This window comes from Miscanthus floridulus, chromosome 1, assembly GCF_019320115.1.
Source record: "Miscanthus floridulus cultivar M001 chromosome 1, ASM1932011v1, whole genome shotgun sequence".
Lineage (NCBI taxonomy): Eukaryota > Viridiplantae > Streptophyta > Magnoliopsida > Poales > Poaceae > Miscanthus > Miscanthus floridulus.
Window position 1 is genome coordinate 104,606,926 of NC_089580.1, and position 26,820 is coordinate 104,633,745.

Sequence of the window (26,820 nt, forward strand, 5' to 3'; positions counted from 1 at the left end):
CAGGCAAAATATTTGAGTTAAGGACCACCAACAAGCACACCACTCCACTCACTTGCACACTAGATTTCATCATCTTGAGTGAGATTGGAGAGCCTCTAGTGCATTGCTTAGTGTTCTAGCATCTTGTGGCACTAGTTGGACAATTTGGGCTAGCGGAGATCTTGTTACTCTTGGTGTTTGCCGACACCTAGATGGCCCGGTAATTGGTGGATCGTCGAGTGGAGGAAGGTGATTGTCTCCGACTCCGATCGTTGTGATTGTGAGGGGTTCTTGTGCCTTCCCTGGCGGAGTGCCAAAGGCAACTCTAGTGGATTGCGCGTGGCTTGTGGGTCCTCATCTTATGTTGGTTGTGCGACACCCAGTTGCGGGTTAGTCATGTGATGCCTATTAGCGCGTGAACCTCCTAGTGAGTGAATCGCCACAACGGGGACTAGCTTGTCGGCAAGCAAGTGAACCTTGGAGGAAATCTTTTGTCATTTTGTCTCTGAGGATTTCTTTGGTGTTTATTGATATATTGTGATTGATCACTTGCTATGATGGTATAACACTTCTACCTCTCTTGCATTACTTTCCTAGTGTAGCTAAGCTCTTTAGTGTAATTAGTTTTGAGAGCTAGCTTGTGTATTGTTAGTGGTTAGTGAGGCTCTTTAGTTAGTCTTTGAGAGCTCACTAACTTAGAGGTAGTAACTTAGCCCTTTGTGTGTGACATAGAGACTATAGCAACTAGAATTGTGGATAGGAGGCTTGCATTTTTAGTAGGTTAGCGCAACACTCGTTTTGCTTCATAATTGTGTAACCATTGGCTTAAGTGTTGTTGTAGAATTTTTTAATAGGCTATTCAACCCCCCTCTAGCCATTAGGATCTTTCACCCACCACGGGGTTGCATCTCGATCCAGACTATGGGAGCCGCTTTGGCCTACATAACTACTGCAAAGGATTTCATTGAAGATTTCTGCCATAGGTGACCAACCAGTTTGTGGAGATTTAGGGTGGGGACTTAGGGTTTGGGATGGGGAACGAATCTTATTCAACAGATGAAAACACAAGGTTATTGTAGAGGTGCCCCGATTCAGTGTCACCTTCAATCTTATCTTCACCTCCAACCAAATGAATGTCACGTGTCTCCACCCCCGGTCCTAGCCCTAGGATCCCAGGAATGATGTGAACCTTGGGAGGTGCTCAGAACCATGGATGCTGATGCTCCTGCCCCACCTCTGGAACCCCCTTCTTCCACCTCTCCTCTGGGCCTTCCTTGACAGAACTGGAATCCTCCAAATCTCCGCAATGGCGGTGCCAATTGACCTCAATTGGAGCATGTTTGAGCTTCACTGTCATCTTCGATAACTCCTTGAAAGGGAAACTCATTGTCACAGTTGTATGCTTGAATATCTAGGAGGTAGTATCGAAGGGGAAACTGTACCTGCCCTTATGCTGTGGCCTCCTGCTCTCGGTCAGAATCGGGAATTCCTTCTGATTATGAGCCACCGAGAGGGATAATCTGGCGTATGAGATGGAGGCGCGCATGACGCGATTCCCTACAATGAGGTCGCCTGACTATGTCAGTTATTGGTGACATATATATAGAGGGAGATCTACAAGCAATTTCTTATGTTGAGCTCCTCTCAAAATGTCTTATAGCTATCATTTTAAATGTATGTTTGCTTAATTGTTCTTTTCTCAATTTTCTAGGTAGTCAAGGAATGGGCGAAGCAATGCACTATTTGTTCTACAAGAAAAAATAGTTTCTTTTCTTCTCCATGTCCATGTTTGTGATACTGGTTGTATCTGTCCTGCTAAAAATGTATATATCATATTTGTATATGATATTATATGTAATGATTCCATTTCAAAATCAAGTGTTGACTCCATTAAATCTAGTGTTCTTTGCTTGAGATTCCATATCAATATTGCATGTCATTTATATGATATATATTTGTGATGTGCTAAATGAATTGAATTGTAATACAAATGAATTAATTAATTGAGAAGCTAGCTTATGGATTTCCTAGTATATAAATGATCCATATTAAATTCGTGATTGTTCTATGGGATTTTTTTTTCTGATGGGAGATTTGTCGGTTACTTATGACAGGAATAGAATTCTAGACTTGGTGACTAGAAATTTTCCTGTCGATGCCCAAAAATTTTCCTATCCACGAGAAAATTGGTATACCAATAGGGAAATTATTCCACCGACAAGTTTTTTTTCTATTTCTGTCGCTTTTGTTCTATTGGTATATTTCTGTGGGTAGCCTGATAGAAAAATTGGGCTGTTATTTTTCGGTCAGTATTTTGTGTTTTCCTGTCGGTTTCACATCGATAGGGAAATTTTAGTTTGCAGTAGTTTCTAATAGTATCGTCTCAACTAGCACTACGTGAAAAACGGTTTGTAGCAACGGCATAAAATTTTTTGTAGGGGCGGCTGGTGATGGAACCGCCCCTACAGTGACGTGCTCGGAACCCCAGAGACCAGCCGCCCCTATAAATGAAATAGCAGGGGCGGCTGGTGATACGAGCCGCCCCTACTAATAGTCTGATTTGTAGGAGCGGCTCGTATACCAGCCGCCCCTGCTATTTCTATTTGTAGGGGCGGCTGAATCACCAGCCACCCCTAGAAATACCTGCAGTATATATAACAGCCACCTTCAGCCCGAGAAAAAAATTCCAACCCTAACTCCCTCTCGCGCATCCGCATCCGCCTCTCCCTCTCCCTCCTCTCTCGACGGCAGCTCCCTCTCTCTCTTGTCTCTGCTCTCCTCCCTCCCTCTTCTCTTAGCGGCTCCCAGCTCCGCTCCCAGATCCCGCCGCGCGCGCGAGCGAGCCCCGAGGAGTTACCATGGAGGAGCCCACTCCGAACGGCGCGGAGGATCTCCGACCAGGCCAGCCGGTGCGGAGGATCTCGCGAACGGCGCGCGAGAGCCGGAGGGGCCTCCGCCGGAGGTTGAGGAGGAGGAAGTGGAGGAGTCGAAGACGGCACTCGGGTCCGAGGGGTCCTGTCCGTTCACCATGCGGGAGCTCCTCGGCGAGCTCAAGGAGGACGGCGAGACGGCGGCCGGCGGCAGCAGCGCGAGATCTGCGTTCGACGATGGGAACGGGGTCGAATCCGCTGATGCCGAGGGCTCATCCTACAGGTTTGTGCGTATTCACATCATTTAGATCTCACTCCATGTACTAGGTCACTGTAGCTTGGTTAGGTTTGTGGCATGACCGGATCACGTCGCCTTCTCCACGATCTCCCTCGCCGCCGCGGGCGCGGTCTACCTCACCACCGACAACCTTAAGGAGATGCTGTAGCGGTCCAGGGACTCCGCGGGCTGCGTCGTGGAGCGGATGCAGCACACGTGGACGGCCGCGCGGGTTCTCTGGAAGTCGCTCCTGTCCGTGCTCTCGTCTGCCAACCATGAGGTGCGGTCCGGGTTCGAGCTGCGGGTCGCCGCGCTGCTCGCCGACATCTCTGCGGCCGGCGGCGCCGTCCTTTACTGGCTGCTCGAGAGCGTCGTGCGGGGGGCCACGCAGGCCGGGGGTGCCAGGGCGCTCGCGCACCTGGTGGCTGCTCGAATGTTGTTGTGCCTGCCCACTCAAAAGTTTCATTACTTCCTCAGCCTTCAAATGAAGATAGCGATGAAGAACTTGAGTATGCTGACACCAACTCTGGAATTACAGATAGTCCACGTTAGTCTGCAGACCCTAAAATTTTATTTGATATTTATGTTGGACTAATCATTTTGTTCCAGTGGACCTGTAACCTACATGTTCTACTTAGTGAACTGGTTTCTTCTTTGCAGCATTTTCCAGTATGAGGAGTAATGGTGATCAAGCAACTGTTCCTTTGGAAGAAGATGAGTCGGGAACATCTGAGGTTTCCTTCTTTTCTTATCTGCCTTAGTGATTTAGTTTGGAACATTCATGGAATTATGTTGTTGAATGTGGCGCACTGTTTTGCCATGATCTTTATAAATGATTGCATTGTTGTTCATGATGTCACCAATTAGACTGGTACCTGTGGTGTTGTCGGTTACGTATGGACAAGCGTTGATACTGGGATCGTGGAAGAACGGAGACAATCGATTGCCCCGATTCCTAAAGAAAAGCTTGAAGAGCTGCGGCATGCTGCGTCTGATGATGATGGGTCAGAAGATGAATCCAACAATCCGACTCTACCAGATAAAGATGATTCGTCAGACAATGTGGTTGAGGATGATGATCATATTTCTAAGTTTGAGAAAGAGGTTATTACATATATGTGATTAAGAAATACGTACTTCTATGTCTTGTTGCCCATTTGCTGACCGGTTTTCCCTGTTTAGGTGGAAGAGACGTTCCAGCGAGCTCTGGGTGGCGGCGTTAATCGAGATAATTTGATACTAGAGATTAATGGCCTAAGGTGCAAGATCGTTCCTCTCTTATCAGGCAAGCACTAAGGAACTGCCTTTGTAGATGGCAGTGGAAGCTTGGATTGAACTGAGTCCAAAATATTACTTGAACAATCATCCTTGTCAGGCCTTAAGTACGTATTTTAAATTGACACATGAAATAATCAGTCTCTTAAATACACTTTCTTCTGTTAGTTAATCTAAATCTCCCTTTATCTTACCAGCAATGTAAGAAGGGGAAAATGAGCTTTTATAGCAGAATGTACTTTATAGTTTATTTAAAACTGAATGTTGGATCACTAATGTATTGCCTGCCCTGCGAATTTTCTCTTGTTGTCTAGGAAAATTTAAGCTACATGTTATTTTATGGCGTTCTGGTTGTCAGTGATTTCTTTTCAGATGACTTTACTATTATTCTGTAATGGTTTGGTAGATGCAGTTTTTTCCATCTAGTTTCATCTTTTGCATTATCAATTCTGTCATTATGGCAACCATGTTTGATTGCACTGCCTAACATAATCATTCCCAAAATCCATTTGCACAAACTGCTTTTAAAACTGTTAGCTAGTTTAAACCCTATTGGCTTATTCCTAGCAATCTTTCTTCACAATTTAGACTTCTTTTATTTGGTTGATATCTGGTCTAGAGAATACTTGAGCGGATCTGTTTAATGATTTTCCTGGTGGTCCAACGTGTGGTCTGCGGTGTGGTAAAAAAAACGTGTGGTCTCTGCTTGAATATTAATGCAGTTGCACAGTAAAATTAATGGAAGTAAATAATTTGGTTAGGTTTTCATGTTTTTGTCTAAACCTGTCCGGTTTTCTGTCACTTAAATCCTGTTTCCTTTTCCTTTTGGTGGCCAATTTGCATAATTCATTTACAAAATGGACAATTTGCATAATTCACTTAAATCCTGCAAAAGGTGACTGATTTCAGAGGTTTCCTGGAAATAGAGCACCAGAGCTACCGACCCTACAACGTACCGTCAGAGGGAGGTCTCGGAGAGGGATCCATCACCTTTGTCCTTTGGGGGAAACCTTTTATGCCATGAAAACTTGTCGTCATCCTCTTCTGCTGGTCAGAGCTTATTGTAGTCACTACTGGAATCTCGATTTTTTTTGTGGGTGTGAAAACCCACGGAAAAATTCGAATACCGTCAGAAAAATATTTTTCTGACGGTGTACCGTCAGAAAATAACCCACAGAAATAGAATGACAGAAAAATCGACTTTTTCCGTGGGTTCACCGTCAGAAACAATTTTTCTGTGGGTCTCACGCACAGAAAAATTGTGTTCGCCCAGATTAAAACTAATTTTTCCGTGCGTTAATCCACACAGAAAAAAAGAAATAAACGCATAGAAAAAAAGAATTAAACACAAAAAAAATTATTTTAAAACAGTAGCAACAACGTATTAAAATATATATTGTCCATACAGTAATGAAGTCTACAAGCACGGCTCATAACTAATGACTATCATCATATTTCATCATACATGAATAGTATTATTTAGCCATGCATCAACATGTTACATTTAGCAATCTCGATACATATAATCAGCATGAAAGTTGTTACATATCATTGTTGTTCATAACAATGGACTCAATGTTTCAATGTCATTATACAGTTACAAAACACAATGTTATTGAAACCATATAAACAAAGCACAACTACTGATCAACATATCTACAATCTGTTCTCAAACTAAGAAATTTCCAAAGCCTCCTGCAAAAGACCATTTTTCATTAATTAGAGTAATCTTGTGAATAGGAAAAAATATTCAGAGGTAAAGAGAAAAGTAATTTCAAATAGACATTGAACTGAATTAACCATAACTCAAGATAGTGTTTAGGCACTAGTCCACAAATTTCAGTAAGTTTATGAACCCAACCACAAGCAAGCTGTGAGCAAGGTAATAGGAGACAGCATGCATGCAAGGATTACACTATTATAAAGAAATAGATATGCTGGATCACTGTTTTTAAGGCGGTAAGTCGAGGCGCGCCGACCCACCAATTCGAGTTGACTAGGCGTTTAAGGCGCGTGGCGAGGCGACGCCATACACATGTCCTAACCAACAATGGAGCAGCAAAATCATACCTTGTTGATGTTGATTGTAGAGCTCTCCTCTTTCCAATTGCCCTTTACATGTAGCACACATGCCTCTTGCAAGTCAAAACATATTTGTTATATGATGAATGTAACAGAAACAAGTTGTATAATACTATAATCCAATGAATTAGCGAAGTAAATATGGATCAAGTCTACCTTGTTAATGTGACCTCTCTTTTCTTCTCCCAGGCCACAAGCTACAGGAATAATGAGGAATGCAGCAACGTTAGAAACAACGAGGAATGTAGCAAACATATAAACAAGTTGTGTAGGCTAGGAATCAAATAACAGGAACATGGATGAATAAAATATGGCATAAGTAGCATCATAGTTAATATGGTCCACAACCAGCCAGCCACATTAGAATTTAGAAGTAATCCACAACCACAAGGTAGTGAGCTACTAGTGGCATAATTAAAAGTAGTCAACATCCACACAGCATACATTTCCAAACCCTAGAAGCACAAAAACAGCCCAATTTAGCAATCACAGACATCCCATTGATAAAAGTACAAAAGCAATAGAATGACATAAGAATAATACAAAAGCAACAGAAAGGTTCTTATCCGATACAGACAAGTGCAATAGAATGACATAAGAACAATTCCAGCTTATAAGATTATACTCGAAACCCATTTGGCACAGTGTAGCAACTCATAAGTATACAGACAAGTGCATATATATTACACAGAAAACATGGACTCTTCTTACCATAGACACACATCTAATTAAATAGGATGTACATTTCATTCTCAAGAAATGAAAAGAGAGTTACAGTAGTTCACTACAAGAGTGATCAGTAGAGGAGAAGAAATGGCACAACAATGAACTCAAGTTGGGAACAACAGTTTGAACTAACAATAGAGGAGAAGAACATTCTTATAGAAGTTGAACCCATAATATTCTGTTGTTTCTACCGGTTACAAAGATGTTCAAAACTGCAACCTGCTCAGCAGGAATCTCCAGCTCTTATTTGAACAATCAAGTATGGCAAACCTTATAAGTGCATTGCTAGACCACATCATCGATTCATATTTCAGAAACTTTGGTGTTGCATACATACTTATCTCATGGACAAGGTTAACTGACAGACCCAAGCCCCCGATACCCTACTAACAGACCCAAAGTTGGTCATGCACACATGTATAGGTGGCGACAGTCAAATTGTCACACAAGAAAGAGGAGCCAAACCTGATCCAATCTGAACAAACATTCAAGTCCTAACTCTTAGCATCAATCGGAGCACAAAAGCACAAGAACTACATATATTTCACTTGGAGCAAAAGAACAAGAGCAAAAGAACTCGAGAAATAGCTCAGATTTACCCATTATCAGCATGACAACTGCAACTTAATTTCACCTGGAAATTAATTTAATTCTCTCTCTCTAATGGGAATTGAACTGGCCACAGAACTGGTTGCTTGTACTGGTACAAGCCATCCTAGTTAAGCAGCAAACAGAACAAAATATCCCAAGTACCAGCTCATAAGGTGCTAAAGTGTAGAAGTTCTCTAATGGAAACTTGATTCATCACAGCCACTCAAGAGTAGTACAAAACAAAAAAAGTCACAAGGCATAGTTAGGGAAGGGGAGAGCAGCGCGGCACGAGACTGGGGTTTCATATCATCTCAGCTCTAGATACTGTTTTCATAGCATCTCACCTAAAAAGCAACTAGGGTAACAAAACAAACAAGTTAAAACATCATCGCAGATTAGAGTCATCTAAATAAAAAGCTGGACAACTTCTTAACAAACCGACTGCACCTTTATCAAGTAGTTACTAGAAAATTTTCAGAGCTCTATCATTGCCCAAGACTACTTGTAGACAATCCTAGATTAGTTAATTTTGTGTTCCATCTCTAGCAAGTTTAGTCATTTTTCACTTTAGGAGTTCAATAGACAAAAAATATCTGCACATATAGATAGCTAGCAGCTTGGCATACATCTGATTAAAAGTTAATATCAATCTGCATAATTTGGTTTACAAGAGCAAGTGATTGCAACAATTCCAGAACAAAAATGTTTTGATTCATGGGTATTGGGCAGTGTATTTTTTACTTCTTACCTAAGCATCTCCGGTTCAAATATATTCTACAAAGCTTAGAGAATGCAAATAGATAGGACACCATCAGCTAAAGCAAGAGCAGCAAACAACATCCACAGTTCTAGTAAAGAAAATCAACAACTAGGAAATCGACAACCGTCCGTTCGTTGGAGTCAAGAACAGCTTCCCAGGATCTGGGAGAGGAGGGCCGCCGCCACCACCACGCCCCGCCGCCGGCCACCACCACCACCACCGCAGCCACCAGCCAGATCCGGGAGAGGGAGGGCCAGATCCGACCGGGTGAAGATGGGGGAGGGGAGGGGCACCCTCCGAGAAAGAAGAAGGGAGAGGGGAGGGGGCCGGCGGGGGAGAAGAAGGGGGAGGGGAGGGCCGCCGCCACCACCACGCCCCACCGCCGACCACCACCACCACCACCGCAGCCATCGGCCGGATCCGGGAGAGGGAGGGCCAGATCCGGCCGGGTGAAGATGGGGGAGGGGAGGGGCACCCGCCGAGGAAGAAGGGAGAGGGGAGGGGCGCCGGCGGGGGAGAAGAAGGGGGAGGGGAGGGCCGCCGCTGCCACCACGCCTCGCCGCCGGCCACCATCACCACCACCGCAGCCACCGGCCGGATCTGGGAGAGGGAGGGCCAGATCCGGCCGGGTGAAGATGGGGGAGGGGAGGGGCACCCGCCGGGGAAGAAGAAGGGAGAGGGGAGGGGCGCTGGCGGGGGAGAAGAAGGGGGAGGGGAGGGCCGCCGCCGCCACCACCGCAGCCACCGGCCGGATCCGGGAGAGGGAGGGCTAGATCTGGCCGGGTGAAGATGGGGGAGGGGAGGGGCACCTGCCGGGGAAGAAGAAGGGAGAGGGGAGGGGCGTCGGCGAGGGAGAAGAAGGGGGAGGGGAGGGCCGCCGCCGCCGCCGCCACGCCCCGCCACCGGCCACCACTACCACCACCACCGCAACCACCGGCCGGATCTTGGAGAGGGAGGGCCGGATCCGGCCGGGTGAAGAAGGGGGAGGGGGAGGAGCGGCCGCCCGCCGGGGAAGAAGAAGGGGGGGCGCCTGCGGGGGAGGAGGGGCGCTGGGGCCGGGGCGCCCGCGGGGAAGAAGGGAGAGGAGGGGTGCTGGGGCCGGGAGGGGAGGGGCGCTGCGGAAGAGAAAAGGGCGGGGTGCTCGGAGCGGCACAGGGGCTGGTTTATCCGGTAGAATTTTCGTGTGCGTGTATGTATTTTTTCTGTGCGTTTTCAACGAACCGACAGAATAATGTCAATTTTTCTGTGTGTATTGACACGCACAGAAAAATCACGTAATTTTTCTGTGGGTTTTCGAATATTTCTGTCGGGATTTTTGAAACGCACAGAAAAATGATGAATTTTTCTGTGTGTATAGAGAAACACACACAGAAAAATGCAACACCCACAGAAGTATTCGAGTTTCCAGTAGTGAGTGTCCTTTACTTTATGGCACATGGTGTATTTTTTGGAGTTAATTGTATACTTGTCTTCACAGGTCCTCAACCAATGGAAGTGATTGAGATCTCTTCTGACATGGCACGAAGTATTGCCTCAGGGGCGGGCTCTTGGTCTCCATGTTAGAGTTTTACATTCTTAATTTCCTTTCCCACTTAGGTGGACTAACTCTTACCATAACGTGGTATTAGAAAATTGTCCAACTCATGTGTACTTCCTTTTCAGGGCAATCTGAAAGTTCTCATATTGCAGGGCCTCGGTCTTAGTGTTCACCATGATGAAGAAAGTTATCTTGTGCTATATAGTTGTGTGAGAGAGAGGCAAGTGGGTCTGATACTTTTGTTTGCTTTAAGATACATTGTGTTGCTGCACTGTGAGCCATCCATCGAGATGGCTCTTTGTTAATTCGGTTGAGAGTGGGTCGAATACTTTGGTTTGTTTTAAGATACTTCTGAATAGTTATACTGTGGGCATGAAAAATATATGTTCCGGTCGAATTTGAATTGTAAATTTATTTTTTTTTGCGGGAAAATGATTTGTAAGGGCGGTTGGTACTGTAGCCGCCCCTACAAATCGATTTGTAGGGGGCGGCTGGTGTTCCCAGACCTCCCATATAAATCGATTTGTAGTGGCGGCTACAGTACCAACCGCCCCTACAAATCGATTTGTACGGGCGGCTGGTAACACCAGCCGCCTCTACAAATCGATTTGTAGGAACCGTCCCTACAAATACATGATTTGTAGAGATCCTTGCGTAGTGGCGGCTGGGCAAACCGTCCCTAAAAACCCTTTTTGACGTAGTGTAGAATTCATACCTGGTGCCCTGGACGGTCTAGACGTACCCTCAAACCCTCGATCAACCAAACTAGCTTTCTTCCTAATAGCATTACCTTAATGTACAGTTAAGATAATATTATTAATGTCTTTGGGAGCATTTAGTTCCCGGGGAAAGACTCAACTCGCCATCTTGCATAAGAGCGCTTGTGATTTCTGGCTTATCTTTGTCAAAGCGAGCAATCAAAATTAGGTCGCTGTCATGAGCAAGGCAGATATATATAGTGATTATACGGTATATATCCGATCCGGAGGCAACGTCACCTGGACAACAGATAAGAATAATTAGCTATATAAGGCGGTGAACTATATGTCTAATTGAATGATATCCATTCGTCTCGTGTTATTACTGAAATAGCGGTTGACCGAAACTGCATCGCTGTCGAAATGGTATCACGGTGTCCTTTTTCCAGAATTTTACAAGGTCATCCTATCGTTTCCTATCCTAGTATTAACTGTGGGTATGTATCGTCGTCCCAATACGTACCTTAAGCCTATTAGCGGTTTCCACGCCGTTGACTGTATTAGCCGGCTGCTACACACCAGACTGCTGTATGAGCTCACACCACAAATCAGCGTTATTATTGGTGATAGATTTGTAAATGCATGGTTCCAGATCAGCAGATGGACAAAAACTTGTTATAACACAACAATAAGGGTGGACACAAGCAAGTAACAGGAGAATCTGATGGATGCCTACAGAAATAATTAATATTACATGTCTCAAGATCAAATATCGACAACGTCAGCATAATTCAAAACAAAGAATTGAAGCGGTAGCTTTCGGCTCTTTCGACTGCCTATATATACTATATATTTCTCTTGATTTTATGATCTGGGCCTCCCCTGTGCGTCCGAATTCAATGCATCTCGTTACCGTTACGCACTGGCTATTTATATAATAAATAAATGTTATTTTTGAATTATAATAACAATAGACGCAGTTTGATTCGCTGCTACATGCATCTTGCAAGTTATATTACTGAAAACTACCATCGATATTTTGACCATTTTACGGTGCAACCAACAGCTAGAGTACATGCTGCATCGCATCAATGGGGGGATGTTGACGCATGCATGTCACCGTCGTCTTGTGTTGCGATCCAACCCGGCCAACCAGCAGGCTTCCAGAAAGGCCGCGGCATTGCTAATCAAGCCGACGGTGATGGGAACCCCCTAGCATGAGGCCGACCGGTGACGGAGCCGTGCATGGCAGGGAAGGGAGGAGGAGCTAGGAGCAGCACGTCATGACAGTGCTAGGGTTGAAATCCACACATACTCCTAGGAGGAGCGAGGCGCGATGACCTAGGCCAGCCATACCTACGCGTGTGGCTGTACAACTGCCTTAGGCCTATTGGTTTCGCTAAAATTTAGCTTATATTAATTTATTATAAAAAAATATTATTTATTTATTAAAAAATACTATTGAAGTAGTGGGGCAGGACATGCCCTTCATCTGCGTCGTGAATGTCCTTCATCTGCGTCGTGAATGGAAGAAGTCATGGATCCCAGCGCGGCAGCCACGCATGGGAAACATATATATATATAATAACAAAATGATTGGGTCCAGTAGGAGCCATGCACGTACTCTTCCTCCTAATGAAGAGGAATATGAAGCAAACAAAGTGCTGAATAACTCGATCGATCGACCGGAGAATCAAAGAACACACTATATATACAACAGATCGATCATAAACGTACGTACGCACAATCAGCTCGCTCGGATAATCATCCTGTTCGCTTATTAGTTTCAGCCAGTCCAAACCAGCCAGCCAATAGTATTTTTTTTTCACAATAAACCAGCACCAGCCAGTCCAAACCAGTCCAGAAACCAACCAGCGAACAGACCGAATATGTAGTTTTGTGGTCCCTGTATGTATTGCAGGATCGGAACCACCCTACAAGCTAGCTAGTCCACAAACCTAATTTTTTACTATTTAACTCTTTTTTTTTTAAAAAAAATTACGTTTAACTTTCCCAGGAACTTAAACTCATCTTTAGACCCTAGAATTAGCATCATAAGTTTTGGAGTCGAGGTAACACGTCTCAACGCCACAGATTTTGACGTCGAGGTACCTGGCCGAACACAGCAGAAAATCCTCGGCACCACATCTCGGCACCAAGGTCAGCACCATAAATCTTTAGTCAATTCACTTGCTCATATACGATCATAAATTATAAGCTCGAACAGTATTTTTCTCTTACAGTAAATTAATCACAAGTAAGGCCTTGTTTACTTTGCAAATTTTTTGAACTCGATGAATAGTACCACTTTCGTCTTATTTGGCAAATATTGTCCAATCGTGGACCAACTAGGCTTAAAAGATTCATCTCGTGATTTCCAACTAAACTGTATAATTAATTATTTTTTACCTATATTTAATACTCTATATAAATGACTAAAAATTGATGTGACGAAGAAAGAGTGAAAAAACATAACATCTAGCTAAATAATCTTATCATCCGCTACGACGAAACGACCAGGACGCCGAACATACGTAACCAAGGGCACGTTTAGATTGTAAAAAATTTCAACCTGATAAATAGTAGTATTTTCGTTTTATTTAGTAAATATTATCTAATCATGGACCAACTAAGCTCAAAAGATTCATCTCGTGATTTTCAACTAAACTATACAATTAGTTATTTTTTTTATCTACATTTAATGCTTCATGCAAACGGCTAAAAATTGATGTAATGGAGAGAGAATGAAAAAACTTAGAATTTAGAGGTGATCTAAACAAGGCGCAATATTAAATGCTAGCGTGTGGCAGTGCGCGACTGCCAATATTAAATGTGGGGAGCCAGAGTGCTGTAGTACTGATCGATGAGACGTGTGTAGTAACTGCGGACGCTTGCAAAAGATTTGTGTCAGTGTTTGGTTCACGAAATAAATTTTAGCAATCTTATCAAATATTTAACATATGTATAGACTATTAAATATAGATTAATTACTAAACTAACTATATATATTGAGACTAATTTGTAAAATAAATCTTTTAAATCTAATTAGTCTATAATTTGACAAATGGTGCTACAGTAAATATATGCTAATAATATATTAATTAAGCTTAATAAATTTATTTCGTCAACCAAACATCCCTTAGCTGTGACACGCAAAAAATTTTAAAACAAGGACTGAGCGTGCTGTAGTACGGATGGATGAGACGTGTGTAGTAACTCCGGACGCTTGAAAAAGCGTAGCTATAGACTCGTAGCGCTCGCTTGCTCCCGATGCGACGAACGAGCTCTGATGGCGCAGCTGGCCCTGCTGCTGCTGGGTTCAGGCACCGGTGACCGGTGACGGCCTGCCCACGACGGTGCAGTACGTGAGGTCACCGCTTGACGATCACGTTCACCCAGGGAGCCAGGCGATTTGTCCGGCGTGTCGAAGGATGCATGCATGGGCGGCGCCGTGGCGGATGGGCAGGCTTCAAATAATCAAATGGCCCTCCACTTCAATTCTGAATCTCTGACCAAATCTTTCACAGAACCAGCCCGTCCCGGGGAACATCACGCGGAAAGGAGGCCTGCTGCATCCCCTCAGGGGTGTATGGTTGCACGGACTAAGTCTCTGTCATATTAGATATTTAACACTAATTTAAAGTATTAAATATAAATTTAAAAAATAACTAATTGTACACACTATGACTAATTTGAGAGACAAATTTTTAAGCCTAATTACTCTATAATTTAATAATGTGGTGCTATAGTAAATATATGCTAATGATAAATTAATTAGACTTAATACATTTATCTCGTAAATTAGTTACCATCTATGTAATTAGTTTTATAATTAATTAATATTTAATCCTCTTAACTAACGTCTCAACATCCAACTTAACCTGAACTAAAAGTCCGTGCAACCAAACACCGAGTCCCTCCTCGGTCACGCTGCACTGCACTGCACGCCGCTGGCAGTTCGCACCCCTCCCTTCCAGCCACTTGCAGGTACGGCGCGCAAGCGCAATGGAAGCCAGCAGAGGCGCTGAACTGCTCCTCAATGCTCTGTCTCGGCGCCACATTTAGATCTTATTTGGTAGGACTTCTCCACCGGTTTCAGAGTTGTTTGGAGTTGTTTTCTATCAAACGGGGTAAAGTAAAATAGCTTCACTTGTGAAGCCCTTAAAAACATGCTCTCACAGTGATTTGGGGTAGGATGGAGCCAAAAAAAAAGTGGCTTCTCCTGGCTCCTCCTCCAGGCCCCTAAAAACATGCTCTCACAGGGAAGCCATTTTGCCAAACAGTTTATCAAAACCGCTTTAGCTCCACCGGTGGAACTGTTCATGGAGCTGAAACAAAAAAAAAATGGCTTCACTAGTAAAGTGAAGTCCTGCCAAACGGGGCCTTAATATTGGCAGTCGCTCACTGCTACACGCTAGCATTTAATATTGATTACGCATGTTCGGGCGCTAAAATATGTGGCGCCGAGCGTCGACCTCGACTGTATGTATTATGGCGTCGAGGTATCGGTCACGTCAACGTCATCTAGGATTTTCTGCTGTGCTCGACCAGGCATCTCGGCGTCAAGATTTGTGGCGTCGAGACGTGGTACCTCGGTGTCAGGACTCATGGCGCCGACCCTCAGGGTCCAAAGATGAGTTTAAGTCACCTAGAGGGCCAAACGTAAATTTTCTTCAGAAAAAAAAAATTAAATAGTAAAAAATTAGGGTCCACAAACGTATATTATGAGAGTATGTGGCACCTATGTGGCTATGTATAATATATGTTAGCAAGGTATCCCACGTAGTGCCATGCCACCCGTGAGAGCGGTGGATCTCTGTCTAATTCCATGACCCATTAACATTTTCTTTCATTGGTTCTTGCTGTCAAGTTGCATTGTCATCCATATGTGAGATCGTCTGGCACGCGCAGCTGCCAAGTTGTTGCTTTGGCGAACACGCGATAAGCGTTGTATGTACTTAATAACCAGCAGCAGACAGTGCAAAAGACAAGCAGCGATGCAAAGATTGAATATGTATATGGACGGGCTGTTTTCCAACACCGCTGAATTATTTCGAGGTCCATGCATGTATGTACTGTCTAATGTAAACTTGAGTTCCTTTGTTGGGAGAAACAACATTATTGCATCTGCTGCCACATTTCCACTTCTATTCACAAATTTATTAAGAGATGATAAAATGCGCTTAAACTGCATTGTAGTCATGTTTGTTACTACTACTAGCATTTAATTTAATAGGAGAATAAATGCTGAATGTTGTTCGGGCCACTTAAATCCATATGGCATCATCTTGTTATCTATCTTTCTATAAATTCAAGCTACGCAGACTCCTAATATGTATTCCTCTTTACAATATGTTCGATCTGGACCATGTCGTTCTTGGTGTTATCTTCCATCCGAAAAGAAAAATAAATAAACAAGAGAGTTTATTGTTATTATCTTATATAGATAATGATTATTATTATATCCACTAACAAGTAGAATATTCATGGCATTGTTGGGCTGCACCAGTGTCTCAAGCCTTCCTTCATCATCACAATGAGCTCCTCCATCTTCTTCTCCCTTCTCCGTCTTTGTTATCTTCTTCCATTGCTGTAGAAAGCCAACAACCTTCTGAGCTACCTGTTTCAGATTTTTTTAACCGAAGTGTTAGCAAAAACCCAGTCATTTTTCGTTTTCCACAGGCTCATATCACAGCTAGTTGTTTAATTAGTTCCTAAACAACATATCAAAGATGAGACAACATCCTTGACAATTTTGTACAGTTCAGATGCATCTGTTCTCTATGGGGGGGGGGGGGGGGGGGGGGGGGTATTTTTGTAGAGATTATCAGCTGGCATGACCAACCTTCTCTACGCCGTCCCCCCACCCACCAACACACACACAAATTTCCAAATGAGAGGCTACATACGATATGATGATAGACATAAATGATAGCACATCATTATGCATATGGGTCCATGATGACTATAACAAAATACAAAGATATAAATTGTATGAAAAAAAAATCTTAGAATTGGATTGGCTGACGAGAGACAAATTTCAAATAAAGCGTTAAGGGAAATCTTTGTCTTTTGGTATATATTGCCTGTAACTCTTATAAAACAATTCAAAACTAAATCATTGCCCACCAATCACAAATAAGTAAATGTTTTGGGTTATATTAAGCCAACCATTATAAACTTCAGTTGCATATTACTTTTTATATGTCTGTTCTAGAAATTCGAAAATGATAAGTAGGTTTACCTTGAAACTAGTTTCATAAAAAATATGCTTTTGAAATATGTTATAAACATTTTGCAACAAATAGTGCTAGTAAAAGTTAGGTTTTGCAGTCAATGTTCAAGATGTTAATTATTTGTACCATGAGGGTATATATTGTTCTCATATAAATATTTAAAATGAGATGTAAATACAATGGCGGTACAGCCATTCAGGCCCTAAAATATCATTTTTTTAATTTTTTGAGCCCTAAGCTTTTCGCAGACTCTAGTACTAATGCGAAGGGTTTATATCCACTCCACATGCTCCTGTGGCATGTTAACTCAGCGCTTGAGAGATTCCTTGAGCACCCAAGATGGGGGGGGGGGGGGGGGTCGAACTGGGGTTTCTAAATCAAACTAAAAAACCTACAGCTCGCCATGCCCAACTGAACCAACTGAATCCCTGAAGGAAAGAAAAGGTAGCCTTAGGCCGCTAGGTAGCGCCGACGAGCGGACGAGGCGGTTGCGGTGGGCCGGTGGGGAGGGGGTGTGGGGCGGTACCAGCAGCGGGGAGTCACCGGGCACAGAACCAGGCAGCGAGCGGCTAGTGGTGGGAGTCGGCGTTGTGACAGTGGCGCGGTGAAAGCTCTAGTTTGGTTTTGGTTAATTGATGAAACCCTAAGTGCTAACCTAGTTTATCAAAGTGTTCATGAGATAGGTAGCACTACTCCAAGTGATGAAGCAATGACGAAGATCATGACAATGGTGATGGCATGGTTATGATCAAAGGCTTGAACTTGGAAAAGAAGAAAGAGAAACACAAAAGGCTCAAGACAAATGTATAAAATGTAGGAGCCATTTTGTTTTAGTGATCAAGACACTTAGTGAGTGTGATCACATTTAGGATAGATAGCCGTACTATTAAGAGGAGTGAAATTTGTATCGAAATGCGGTTATCAAAGTGTCACTAGATGCTCTAATTCATTGCACACTAGTAGAGAACAGACCTTTGATCCTCGACCAAAATGGGCTCTAGTCCCGGAATTTTTTGCGCCCGGGACTAGAGATACCTTTAGTCCCGGTTGGTGGCTCCAACCGGGACTAAAGGTCCCTGCCCAACGGCTACTGCGCCAGACAGAGGTGGCAGGGACCTGTAGTCCCGGTTGGAGCCACCAACCGGGACTAAAGGTATACTTTTACTCCCGGTTGGTGGCTCCAACCGGGAGTAAAGGTCTACTCCCGGGCCGTGGCTGCGCCCGGGGTTGGAAAGTTACCTTTAGTCCCGGTTGGATCCATCAACCGGGACTAAATGTTCTCCCTTTATAAATCGGCCGTCTCCTCCTTCCTCCCCGAGCCCGAGCTCAGCACATTTTGAAGCTCACTGCAGTAGTGTTCTTGCTTCCTCCCTCCCTCCATTGTTCCTCCATCCATTCTTCGATTCCTCCGTCGATTTCTTCGATTTCTCCATCGATTCTTCAGTTGTAAAGGTTACCAATCTCATACTCTCATTTTTTACCATTTTCTTATGCCATTTTGTTCACTATATATATTTATGGTTCTTTATTGTGGTTTTTTTCATTTGTAAGCAATTTGAGCTCAAAATCACTTCAAGCTTGCATATTTACATGAAAGAAGGTTAAAGTATATATAAATATAAAGTTAGAAAATAGTTAGAAAATTATAGCAAATCCTTACTAGTTGAACTTGCGGACCGTGTTCAGGTCGGCGAGGATGTTCTCTGCCGAGCGGTAACGGACGTCAAGGAGGAGCTTTGATTCTACGAGGGAGAGCGACAACGGTCGTGGAAGACCGTGTTCCCTTCCTCATAGAATCGGAGCTCTTCCTTGACCAAGTACGGTGCCGTCCGGTGGAGAAATGCTCGCTGAGCTGATCACGTAAGCAAGGTCAACTAGTACGGATGGTTATTTATTCACATGTACCGATATCGTCGTAGTAGTCTGTCAATCACCATACCTAAACGTAGTATATATAAATATAAAGTTAGAAAATTATAGCAAATCCTTACTAGTTGAACTTGCAGACCGTGTTCAGGTCGGCGAGGATGTTCTCTGCCGAGCGGTAACGGACGTCAAGGAGGAGCTTTGATTCTACGAGGGAGAGCGACAACGGTCGTGGAAGACCGTGTTCCCTTCCTCGTAGAATCGGAGCTCTTCTTTGACCAAGTACAGTGCCGTCCGGTGGAGACATGCTCGCCGAGCTGATCACGTAAGCAAGGTCAACTAGTACGGATGGTTATTTATTCACATGTCCCGATATCGTCGCTGTAGTCTGTCAATCACCGTACCTAAACGTAGTAGTCTGTTATGTGTGTACATTCCCATTCTTCTGTTAATTTGCGGAAATATCATATGAATTACTTACCTGCCGCAGTAAAAGACGAGAACACAATGACCATTAAAAATATCATTGTTTAGAGATCTAGATAATTTTATAGTTTGTTAATTTTATTTATTTATGAAAGGAGAAATTTATAGTGTATTAAAAAATGAGTATAGAGAGTAGATGCCAACTGCTTCTGGGTCCTCGGCCTCTCATAGGTTTCCAAAGCGACTTAGGCCGGGCCTTCCTCTCATTCCATGCGGCAAGTGTCGTGATGAGACGAAGATTGTGATGGAGTACCGAGTGAAGAAGGAGGGTCCCAACAAGGATCGTATCTTCTACAAGTGTCCGGATCGCAATGTGAGTTATTTTATCATATTTAATGATTATGGTTAGTTTATACCTATTTTCATGATGGTTGTGATTAAAGTTCTAATTTTTTGTTTTAATTTCAGTGGGATGGCAGTGGACGATGTTCAGGCTTCTACTGGGAGGAAGAGTATGTTGAACTCGTGCAAAAATATCTTGCACAACAGGCAGATAAGGCGACTAATGAGGCAGTGATCCAGCCGAAGAAGCCCAAAGATGTTGCACAACCAGGGGATCTGTCTGTTTTAGTTGAGATTGGTCGCGAAATCCTTGTGCTCCTGAAATGTATTTTAGCTTTAGTTCTTTTAGTGGTAGTTGGGATTGTCTACATTGTAGCGATACTTTCATAAATTTGTATCTTTTGTGGTGGCACGCATGTTGTATAAATAATTAATTATGATCTAGGTTTTAATATGATATTTATGTCATGTAATGCAGATGAGCCGTTATTGGATGTATAATGCTGATCGCCGCTCCCAAGAGTTCATTGACGGCGTGCATTCTTTGTTACGTGCGGCCGAGGCAAACAAACACGACGGTTTCATGTGCTGCCCATGTGCCATATGTAAGAATACGGTGGAATATCCTTGCTCAAGGACTCTTCATTCACACTTGTTCAAGTCGGGTTTCATGTCAAACTATATTTGTTGGACAAAGCACGGAGAAACCGGTGTTGTAATGGAAGAAGGTGAAGAAGAACAATGGGACGACAATGATATTATTCCTGATGGTGCGTGCTTCAATGATACTGCAATGGGAGAAGCTGAAGAAGAGGTAGCCGTAGAAGATGAGCCGGCTGATGATCTTTGTCAGGTCATTCGTGATGCACAAAGAGAATGTGAAAGTGAAAAGGAGAAGATCAAGTTCGAGCGGATGCTAGAAGATCACAAGAAATTGTTGTACCCAACTTGTGATGCAGGGCAGAAAAAGTTGGGAACCATACTAGAATTGCTGCAATGGAAGGCAAAGAATGGTGTATCTGACAAGGGATTTGGAGAGTTACTAAAAATCCAAAAGAAGATGCTTCCGAAGTACAATGAATTGCCCGCCACTACCTACGAAGCAAAACAAGTTGTCTGTCCTATGGGGCTAGAAATAGAGAAGATACATGCATGTCCTAATGACTGCATCCTATACCGTGGCAAAGAGTACGAGAAATTGGATGCATGCCCGGTATGCCATGCGTCGCAGTATAAGATCAGGCGAGATGACCCTGGTGATGTTGAGGGCAAACGCCCGCGTAAGAAAATCCCTGCCAAGGTTATGTGGTATGCTCCTATAATACCACGCTTGAAACGTCTGTTCAGAAACAAAGAACATGCAAAATTGTTACGATGGCACAAAGAAGACCGTAAGGTAGACAATATGTTGAGACACCCTGCTGATGGGTCCCAGTGGAGAGCAATCGATAGAGAATTCCCGGAGTTTGCAAATGACGCAAGAAACTTAAGGTTTGCTTTAAGTACAGATGGTATCAATCCTTTTGGAGAGCAGAACAGTAGTCATAGCACTTGGCCTGTTACTCTAAGTATCTACAACATTCCTCCTTGGTTATGCATGAAGTGGAAGTTCATTATGATGCCTGTGCTCATTCAAGGCCCGAAGCAACCTGGCAATGACATCGATGTGTACCTGAGACCACTTATTGACAAACTTCTCATTTTGTGGAATAAAGAAGGTGTACGTGTGTGGGATGAGTACAAACAGGAACACTTTGATCTGTGAGCATTGTTGTTCGTAACAATCAATGATTGACCTGCTCTAAGTAATCTTTCAGGACAGTCAAACAAGGGATATAATGCATGCACACACTGCTTCAGTGATATTAGAGGTGTATTCTTGAAAAAATGTCGAAAGGTCGTGTACCTTGGCCATCGTCGATTTCTTCCTGCAAATCACCCTGTAAGAAAGAAAGGCAAGCATTTTAAAGGGAAGGCAGACCACCTGACCAAGCCTCACAACCGAACCGGTGAGGATGTACTCGATATGGTCAATGATGTGAAAGTCATCTTTGGAAAAGGACATGGAAGCCAACCTATTCTGAAAGACGCTAACGGTCACGCACCCATGTGGAAGAAAAAGTCCATATTTTGGGACCTACCCTATTGGCAAGTCCTGGAGGTCCGTAGCTCAATCGACGTGATGCACCTGACGAAGAATCTTTGTGTGAATCTGCTAGGCTTTATGGGTGTGTATGGAAAGCCTAAGGACACATTTGAAGCACGATAGGACCTGCGTTGTTTGAGAGAAAGAGACAACCTGCATCCAGAGAAGACAGATGATGGACGCCATTACTTACGTCCTGCTAGCTACACTCTAAGCAAAGAGGAGAAGGAAATCATGTTTGAATGCTTAAACAACATCAAGGTACCATCTGGATTCTCCTCGAATATAAAGGGTATTATAAATGTGCCAGAGAAGAAATTCTGTAACTTAAAGTCCCATGACTGTCACGTTCTCATGACGCAATTACTTCCAGTTGCATTAAGAGGAATTCTACCTCCAAATGTACGTCTAGCCACTGTGAAGCTATGTGCATTCCTCAATGCAATTTCTCAGAAGGCAATTGATCCAACTGATCTAGCTAAACTACAGAATGATGTGGTTCAATGTCTCGTCAGCTTTGAGTTAGTGTTCCCTCCTTCCTTCTTTGATATTATGACACACTTCCTAGTTCACCTAGTCAAGGAGATTTTCACTCTCGGTCCTGTGTTCCTACACAACATGTTCCCCTTAGAGAGATTCATGGGAGTCCTAAAGAAATATGTTCACAACCGTGCTCGCCCAGAAGGAAGCATCGCCAAGGGCTATGGAACAGAAGAGGTCATTGAGTTCTGTATTGACTTTATTCCCGACCTTGACTCGATTGGTGTTCCTGAATCGAGACATGAGGGGAGACTAAGCGGAAAGGGGACACTAGGGAGGAAAACATATATTGGTACGGATGATGATTATTTCAATAAAGCGCACTACACAGTTCTATAGAACTCCTCTTTGGTAGATCCATATATTGAGACACACAAGGATCTCTTACGATCCGAGTTTTCAGGGAAGACTGAAGCTTGGATTACGCATAAGCACATGGAAACTTTCGGCGGTTGGTTGCGAAAAAAATGTCAAGGTGATGAGAGCATCCATGAGCAACTGTATTTATTGGCTATGCAACCATTATGGCATATCATCACATACAAAGGGTACGAGATAAATGGGAACATATTCTACACAGTAGCCCAAGATAAAAGGAGTACCAACCAAAACAGTGGTGTCCGCATAGATGCCACAGACCCAAATGGGAATAAGCAGACATATTATGGATGCATAGATGAAATATGGGAACTAGAATATGCACCTACTTTGAAGATCCCATTGTTCAAGTGCCAATGGGTCAAGGTGACCGGAGGCGGGGTAACAGTAGACAACGAGTATGGAATGACAACAGTAGACCTTAGTAATATTGGGTACAAAGATGAACCATTCGTCCTTGCCAAGGATGTGAATCAGGTGTTCTATGTCAATGATATGTCTACCAAATCAAAAAGAGGGAAAAACGATAATGACTCAACCAAAGAGCCAAAGCGCCACATAGTTCTTTCAGGGAAAAGAGTCATCGTGGGAATTGAGGATAAGTCGAACATGTCAGAAGAATATGAAAAGGATGACCGAATTCTGCCCTTCAAAGTGAACAAAGACCCTAGCATCTTGGTAAATGATGAGGACACTCCATGGTTACGAAGCGATCATAACCAAGGGACATACGTAAAGAAGAAGTTCACTGCTGTGCCCACTTGATGATATAGTGATTTAATATAGTGTGTGTTTGAGATATTATGTAATAATTGTGAATTCAGATGTTTATTATGTCATGTTTCAAATTAAATCAATGTTTGATTTGATGGGATTTCTCTCTCAAAAAGGTAAATTAGGATACTGAGTGATGAAAAATTAAAATATTAACGTTAAAATGATGTGAAAACAAATTTCCTGTCCAAAACCAATAGTTTTAATAATTTTAATTAAACACTACATTTTTGCATTAACAAAATAATAAATATTAGTTACATTATGTTTTATAATTCTAACAAAAAATAAAAAAAGTTAGGTTATCGATTTTTCCTATGTGCAATAAACAAAAAGAAAATTCATATTTTTAACAAAATAATTTTATGCCTTTTATTTAATTTACTATGTATTTAACAAAAACTATTGCATTTCTATTGTATTTAACAAGACTATTGCTTAAAACAGGCGGGAAACGAAACTGCAGGCCACCTTTACTCCCGGGTGGGAAGCCCACCCGGGAGTAAAGGTGGGCTGCAGTTTCGTGGCCCGCCAAAAAAACCCTTTACTCCCGGTTGGTAATACGCACCGGGAGTAAAGGGTTTTTACTCCCGGTTGGTGGCTGGCACCGGGAGTAATTCTCTCTGATATATAACCTCCAGCGCCTGGCGCAGATCGATCCGCTCATCTTCTTCCTCGTCGAACACCGCCGCCCTCTTCTTCCTCGCGCCGCGTCCGTTCGCCTTCCGTGACACCAGCGCCGCCGTCTTCTTCCTCGTGCGGCCTCCACCGCGCGCGCCCGTGCCCCTCCTCCACGCGCGCCCGTCGCCCTCCACCGCGCCCTCCTCCACGCCCGAGGCCCTCCACCGCGCGTTGCCCCACCACGCCCGAGGCCCTCCACACTGCCGAGCTTGATCGAGGTGATATATTCGTCGATCTCTTTGTACATTCGTCTGAGCCCTCCACTGCCGAGTTATAGATCACGTCGAAAACTACAACTTTGGTGTAAGCCATGTCAACGCTCGAGGTTGATTGAAAATTCCAAATTTTGAATCACAAAATCTAGGAACTAAAAATGAATATTTGGAACTCTAAATGATTTTAAATAAAAACATATCTTAAGGCAAGTTTTGAATATTTGGATATTATATGGATAAATTAGCAAGTTTAATTAGAGTGTCAAAAACTGCATTTTATGGTACAAAAATACATTTTAAGATCACTGGGACCTGAACTCATGACAAGTATAATTAAGGACCACCAATGAAATTACTTTAGAAATTAATTAGATCGATGTAAATCCATGGCTTGTATAATAAACACGCTATATATTATTTGGAAACAACGCTACGAACCATCCGCTAATGAACTTTTGTTACAAACTCCTCAGGATGGCAACCATTGTCGTTGTCACTAAAGCTGAAAATGATCCAGCCCATCAACCGCCATATATTCATCACTATATGATATGCCATTATTCCAAGATGCAGTTTCAATAGAAGAATTTTTTCTATCTTCATAGATCAATGTTTGTTAACGAAATTTTATCCAAATATATTCATGTAGGGTCTTTTTTTGAAGGATTTGTTGTAGGATATATAATGGTCAAATAGGAACTCAATTTTGATACCCAGTTTGTAAACTAAGCGTTTTTTAGTTTATCAAAAATATCACATGTGATGATGTTAGCAGTTTTGGTTGGACTTGCATGCATGGCTACAGACAAATGAAGGAAAACTTCAATGTTTCTTCATTTGTGAACTTTGAATATACAGATATAATATATTAATGTTGCTAAAGTAATATGAGCATTACATATTTTTTTCCGAGAAGACTATCTTCAAACTTTATATCATAGCATCAGAGATCGCCTGTAGAAGAAGAAAATAAATTCTTATCATTTCGGAAATAGTAATGGTTATATGAGCAATAAGACACATATACTTACATTTCATAATGACTTATACTTACATAGAATTTTCTCATATGATGAATGACTACATGGTTCACATGGTACATAGGATCACAACATCATGCACCGACACCGCCCCGGCCCGCCTCACGTCATCGTCGTCGTCAGCACGCCGGCCCGCCTCACGTCATCGTCGTCAGCACACCGGCCACCACGCCGACACGTATATATACGTCATTTGTATTCATATGCATTTCGTCCATGCGTTTCTATGTATACGGCGGAGCACCGCCGCCCTCGTTCACCCATGTGTACAGACATATATACGGTGGAGTGGAGCACCGCCACTCTTGTCACACCGCCCTATCTCGTGCCCTAATTCACCCTAGTACCGACGTAGTTCGTCCTAGTGTGGCGAATTGCGTCCGTGACCGAGGGGCAAGATTTAATAATGCATATTGTTTGTAGATTTTACGCATGTAATAAGCAAAGATTTGATGTACTATATATTGGTTTTGTTTTTTGAAGCTAGATGGTCGACCCGAGAAATATGGATGAGGAGGAGTTGATGATGAATTTGATCAACACTGGCACTCAAGTTGCCGGCGATGATGGTGCTAAAAATAACGTGCAAGAGGATGCAGATGACGGGAGTCAGTACTTAGCTCTTGAACAAAATGAGCAACAACATATTGGCCAAGTATATATTTTTTATTATTAGCTATATATATTATAATATGTCTTATGTGTGCTCATGACATTAAAAATAATGTTTATGTTTTGTAGCCCTCTGGATCGACATCAACAACTACAACGAAGAGTAAAAATGTTCGAGGTCCCAAAAAGCTATTGGAGGGTCGCTTCATCATCTCAGAGTTCAATGTGGATACAGGAGAACCGAGGGGGCCGAATAAAATGAAATTTGTGCACCACTATGGTTACCTTGTACGGGACCGGCTTCCGATTAGTACCCGTGAATGGAAGAAGAAGACCAATGCTCCTCATATCAGTTTTGTCTCTGATCGTGACAAGGCGTTAATTTGGAATGATGTCTTGGTACATTTCACGCTCCAAACAGATGGTTATGATGATATAATAGATGGTGATGAATTGAAGGAGCGAGTTAGGGATTGGGCAATGAAGAAGATGGCCACCCAGTTTCAGACTTGGAAGAAACACCTATACACGACGTATGTCAAGAAGAACATAGCACCAGATTTTACTGTCCCAGGCCCGATCTCAAAGCAGAGGCCCTATTGGGATGAGTTTGTACAGTACAAGACTTCGGAAGAGGGTGTGAGTCGGGTGATAAAGAACCAACGTAATGCCCAACAGAAGACATACCACCATACCTTGGGATCAGGTGGCTACCCGACTGCCATTAAGAAGTGGAACAAAATGGAAGCAGACCTTCTTGCCAAGGGTA

General features: G+C 43.0%; 1 protein-coding gene across 7 annotated transcripts; it reads left to right on the forward strand.

Annotated features, from left to right (window-relative positions):
- Positions 1–2,650: 2,650 nt before the first annotated feature.
- LOC136538368 (uncharacterized) lies at positions 2,651–10,494 on the forward strand. 7 transcript variants are annotated; one of them, XR_010779322.1, is made up of 7 exons: positions 2,651–3,673; positions 3,787–3,860; positions 3,994–4,230; positions 4,309–4,411; positions 5,328–5,451; positions 10,038–10,118; positions 10,223–10,280. XR_010779322.1 is itself a non-coding variant. In XM_066530367.1 (6 exons), the coding sequence occupies exons 2-5, from the start codon at positions 3,798–3,800 to the stop codon at positions 5,423–5,425; spliced, it is 501 nt and encodes a 166-aa protein (XP_066386464.1). In that variant the 5' UTR covers positions 2,651–3,673; positions 3,787–3,797; the 3' UTR covers positions 5,426–5,451; positions 10,038–10,494. The 7 variants fall into 7 exon arrangements, 4 of the variants coding, with proteins under 4 accessions (XP_066386464.1, XP_066386447.1, XP_066386454.1 ...); XR_010779318.1 differs by having other exon boundaries at positions 4,309–4,385; XR_010779327.1 differs by lacking the exon at positions 5,328–5,451 and having other exon boundaries at positions 4,309–4,385; positions 10,223–10,268.
- The last annotated feature ends 16,326 nt before the right edge of the window (positions 10,495–26,820 follow it).